This window comes from Arachis duranensis, chromosome 5 (genome assembly GCF_000817695.3).
Source record: "Arachis duranensis cultivar V14167 chromosome 5, aradu.V14167.gnm2.J7QH, whole genome shotgun sequence".
NCBI lineage: Eukaryota > Viridiplantae > Streptophyta > Magnoliopsida > Fabales > Fabaceae > Arachis > Arachis duranensis.
The window spans coordinates 102,772,629-102,777,470 of record NC_029776.3 but is presented as its reverse complement, the minus strand read 5'-3'; the positions used below and the strand labels follow the sequence as shown (position 1 = coordinate 102,777,470).

Below are 4,842 nucleotides of genomic sequence, written 5' to 3'. Positions count from 1 at the left end.
GAGCTAGTGCTTTATTATTTTTCCCCTTCTTTTATTGCGTTACCTTTTTAAATTGTTTTATAATTCTCTCCCCTCCTATAGCTATCATTGTTTTCTACCTGTAGTGAAAACGTAAAGGAAACGCCTGTGTGTTTCCCTTTCTCTCACCTTAGTTTGTTCATAAATATTAAAAAATTATCAAAATTTATTATTTTTATTATTAATTAATTATTAATAATTAAAAACATAAAATAAAATATTATATTAGATAATTAAATTAAACCATTTAAAAGATGATATATAAAAAAAATGTGAGCAAAATTTAATTTTTAGATTTTATTTTCGTTTTTTAAAAAATTCGATTATTCACAAATAAATAAATATTATTGGTGCAACATACTAAATTTAAGGATAAAAATATTTTATTTTGTTAATAATGTTTATAAAAATTTGCACCAAAATTTCTAGTTACTTTTTAATAATATATTTAATTATTTTATCATATTTTCAATTTTTTAAAGACTTATTTAGCATTTGTTACTTTTAAGATTTTTTTATTAGGGATATAAAATTTCAAGTATCATTTTAATAGTTTATCTTAGGTTCTTTTAATAATAAAATAAAAAATTATTATTTTTCTAAATATGAGTTTTGGACTTTAATTTCTAAAATACGATTTTTTTTTTTTTGCATTTAAGCAAGTTTGCTGGACCCAGACAAACTCTATATAAATTGGCAAGTTCGCCTAAACTCGAACACACTTTTAATCCATATCATTATCTAGAAAGTAGTATATAGATCTGCAAAAATATATAAGAGTATACAAAAATATACGGAGCATGGCTTCTTCAAGAATTTTTTTAATTATAAATTAAAAAAAATAAGCCATATTTAACAATGACAACCATTGTTATTGTATCTAAAAATACATAAATACACCGAAATAAGTCATATTTAACAAAAAAATTTTAATTATAAATTAAAAAATAATTATTTTCCAAAAATAATCTGCTTTAAATATATTAGATTGGAAAGTTAACAATGATAATCATTATTATCGTTTCTGAGTATATAAGAGTACACAAAAATACACAGAAATAACAATCCTCGTTATTTTTGGGAAATAGTTATTTTTTTAATTTATAATTAAAAAATTCTTGTTAAATATGACTTATTTTAGTGTACCTATGTATTTTTAGAGACGATGATAATGGTTACCATTATTAAATATGGCTTATTTTTTTAATTTATAATTAAAAAATCTTTAAAAAAGTCATACTTATTGTCTTTGTATTTTTGTATACTTTTATATATTGTTTGTAGATCTATATACTATTTGGAGATGATGATAATGGATTAAAATAGATTAAAAACGCGGGATTCAAAAATATTAAAGAAAATTCACGGGGATAAGGCATATTTAGAAAATTAAAGTTCAGATATTGTTTGGAGAAATATGAATTTTTTTTATTTCTGAAAAAATCCGTTTATCTTAAATCAAAATGTATACAAAAATATAATTCTCTTTTTTTTCTTCAAATCATATTTTCTAAAACTCGCATAATATTTTAAGTTTCAACTATTAAAAAGTTCCATAAATTCGAATTAGTATAAAATTTGATAGGGTAGTGTTATGGAGTCAATGACCTAAGTGTACAATATGTATAATGGGCTAAATTTTTGGACCATGAATAAAATGAGATTTTGGAATTCAGCAAGGATCGAACCCTTAACCTTTCATATCTAGAACTCTAATATCATGTCATAAACCCACTCATCCCAAAAATGTAATTTGAAATGATAATGTAATATTAATGGTCATATCTCTAATACTTCTTAAACCTCCATTGTGCACATTATACGCTTAGACCATTAGTTGATATACTTTTCCAATTTGATAAACCGTAAATGATTAAGATTTGATGTACAATAGACATAAAACGATGAATTTATGTAGCATGCTTTCTTTAAAAAAAGAATCACTCATATCCCTAGAAAGAGAGGCTGCTTCTTGAAGCGAAGTATTTTTTTTTTATACTTTCTTTCCTCTCTCACTTTTTCTCATCAGTGAACCAACTCAATCCCTCTTGTTCAATTTTTTCCCACTCCACTTTTACTAACGAAAGCTCCATCTAGCAGAGAAATCATCTACTCGTAGCCATGAAGGAGAGAAACAAAGGAGTCTCAGCATACAAGAACAGCATGGATTATTACTACCCATCAACCTCGTGTGAATTCACATGTAAGAAGCACCCTTCTTCTTCGTCTGTTGGTATCTGCGCGCTTTGTCTCGAGGACCGTTTGGTGAAGCTAATCTGCTCGGATTGCGGCGAACAGAGGCTCTCTTCCTGCTCTTGCTCAGACGAGATTGCTACTTCCCATCGCAACTCGTGCACGGTTGACGTGGGAAGCCTTGGCAGGGTCTCGTTCTTGATCGACAACGACAAGAACCAGACGTCGCCGATTCTTCAGAACTTAACAACCTCTTCTTCCTATTCCAATAACAAATTGCACGAAAGAGTGGTAGATGAGGCTACAGTTTTGCGAAGGAGCAGCAGCAACAGCGTCGAGATAAAGAAAAGTAATATCGGTGGAGGTGGCAAATTTTGGAAAATTGGGAAGCTGTTTAGGAAGAACAATAGCAAGAAGGGGAAGGAGTATTATTGTGGGAGAAGTGTTGGTGGTTTTGATGATAACAATGGCAATGGCAATGGCAATTATGTTAATCACATTGCCGGCGGCGGCGCGTGCGTATCGAGGTCAAGGTCGCTATGCAGTTTCCGCGGTGGTGCTCTGTTTGGATCTGAGGACGGTACAGATTCGGTAGTCCCATCAGGTGCGAGAAGCTCAATCTCCGCAGCGAGAAGTTCCGGTGTGAATGGTGGTTTGTTCTTGGAGTCTGGTAGAAGAAGTGGGTACAGTGAAGCTACCGAGCCAAGAAAGAGTGGGTTTGATGGTCTGTTTCTAGATTCTTCTTCCGAGATTATTGATAGTGTGATGAGAAAGGGTAATAATGGAATAATAGATAACGTTGTTGATGGTGGTGGGTTCTATGGGGTTAATAGGCGTGTGTTTTCGCTAAGAGAGAGCGATTTCAAGGGCATGGATGAGTCTAGTTTTATTGATTTGAAGCTTGATTACTCATCCGAATCAAGGGCGGAGCTGTTTCCTCCTTCAAAGATGATGACGAGTGATAACTTTAATGTTAATACACTCCCCGCTTTCGGAAGCACAAGACATGGTGGTGGTGGTGGTGGTGGTGATGGAGATTTTGTTGTGGGGGATGGAGTATCTTTAACAAGTGGAAGAGGAAGGAAGAGCATGAAAGGTTGGAGATGGATTTTCAGATATAGCAATTCAACAAACAGGGGGAGTGCAAGGAAAAGGGATCAACAAGAAGACCTTATGTTCAATGCTCGAGACAAAAACAACATATTTGTGTAGCTCCTTCACTCTTCAGTAGGATACTCTTAATTAAGCCATGGTTTAAAATCTGTCTCCAGTTACTCATAACTTCAAATTTTTCTTTCTTTCTTGTGCAGTACTAATGTCTAATGCGTAAATGTTTTTTGGTTGAGGGAAATGGGAATTTCATTCATATACTTCTTGGAAACTGCCTTGCCAAAAATAAATGTATATCTATCCATAGTATCTTACTAGAAAGAAAGAAGGAGGAAAGTGCCTCTCTCAATCTCGATCACTAATACTACACAACAATAGTACTTACTAGTAGAAGATTAAGCTTGGACCAATTTACAATTTTTCCAATTTAATAATAAACATTGTTACAACTTGCGAGCTCTTTAACAAATGTGGTTGCCGATTTTGACAATTGACATGTTGCTTTTGCTATCTAATATATGGTATAGATTTTAGACATTTTGGATCATCAAAAGCAAGTACTCTGCCAAGGACTTTAAATGTTGGTGATCTACTTTATTGGAAGAAAGGGTCACGAAACATAGATGGGACTCTTTCGACTCGTATTCTTATGTCTAGCAACTCTTGATTCAAATGAAAGAAAGAAAAACCCTAGAAGAAACAGAATGCATAACTAAAAACTGATTAAGTGATGCAGAGCTTAATGCGCTACGTGTTGCGATGCATGCTTTCTCTACCTATTTAAGTGACATTAGTAACTAATTACACATTATATATAGACACAAATCTTCTTTCTTTCTCTCCTCTAGCTCGGCCATGACATGCATGGAGGATTTGTTAAATTTCAGACTTTCCGAGCTTGATTTCTTGAGATCCGTGAACCCTACAAAAATTCTGATCCGAAAAGTGACCGAATCGTCATCCTTTACACAGTGATGTATGTTTTTTTCAATGAAATCATAAAGTGGAGCTGTCCCTGCTAGGAACCAGTTCGGTCAAACCAAAAGAGGGAAGGAACCACCGAACTTTCGACGTTTTCACTCTGTTTGACCGATCAGAAATCTCCTCCGGTATTTTGTGTGTGTTCTGTGCTTCACAGAGGTAGAATTTAATCATTTTTCACCGATTAAATGTTAATGTGATAAGTGATTGTTGGTTTGATTGATTATCGGTTGAATTTGATCAAGTTTATTTTGAAATTTTGTTGAATTATTGTTGTTGCTTGTGAATTATGGTTTTTTTTATAATTTTAGGACTGCTGTAAATGAGAGTTATTGAGAAAAATTGATGTGGTTTGATGGTCGAGAGATTAACTGAAAAACGGTAAAAAATTGGTAACCATAAAGTTTAAAAACGGATTTAAAATTATATATATTTTCGAACAGATTTCAAAAAAGGATTTTTGGATTTTAATAGTTGTGCTTGCCACCAACATAACATTATTATTTTGAAAATGAAATATTTTGATAAAAATTTAGATTT

At 32.3% G+C, this 4,842-nt stretch overlaps 1 protein-coding gene across 1 annotated transcript; it reads left to right on the top strand.

The window, feature by feature from the left end:
* Window positions 1–1,886: 1,886 nt before the first annotated feature.
* LOC107491257 (uncharacterized) lies at window positions 1,887–3,759 on the top strand. Its single transcript, XM_016112068.3, has one exon. It carries the CDS (start codon window positions 2,140–2,142, stop codon window positions 3,421–3,423), a length of 1,284 nt encoding a protein of 427 aa, XP_015967554.1. The 5' UTR covers window positions 1,887–2,139; the 3' UTR covers window positions 3,424–3,759.
* Window positions 3,760–4,842: the final 1,083 nt, after the last annotated feature.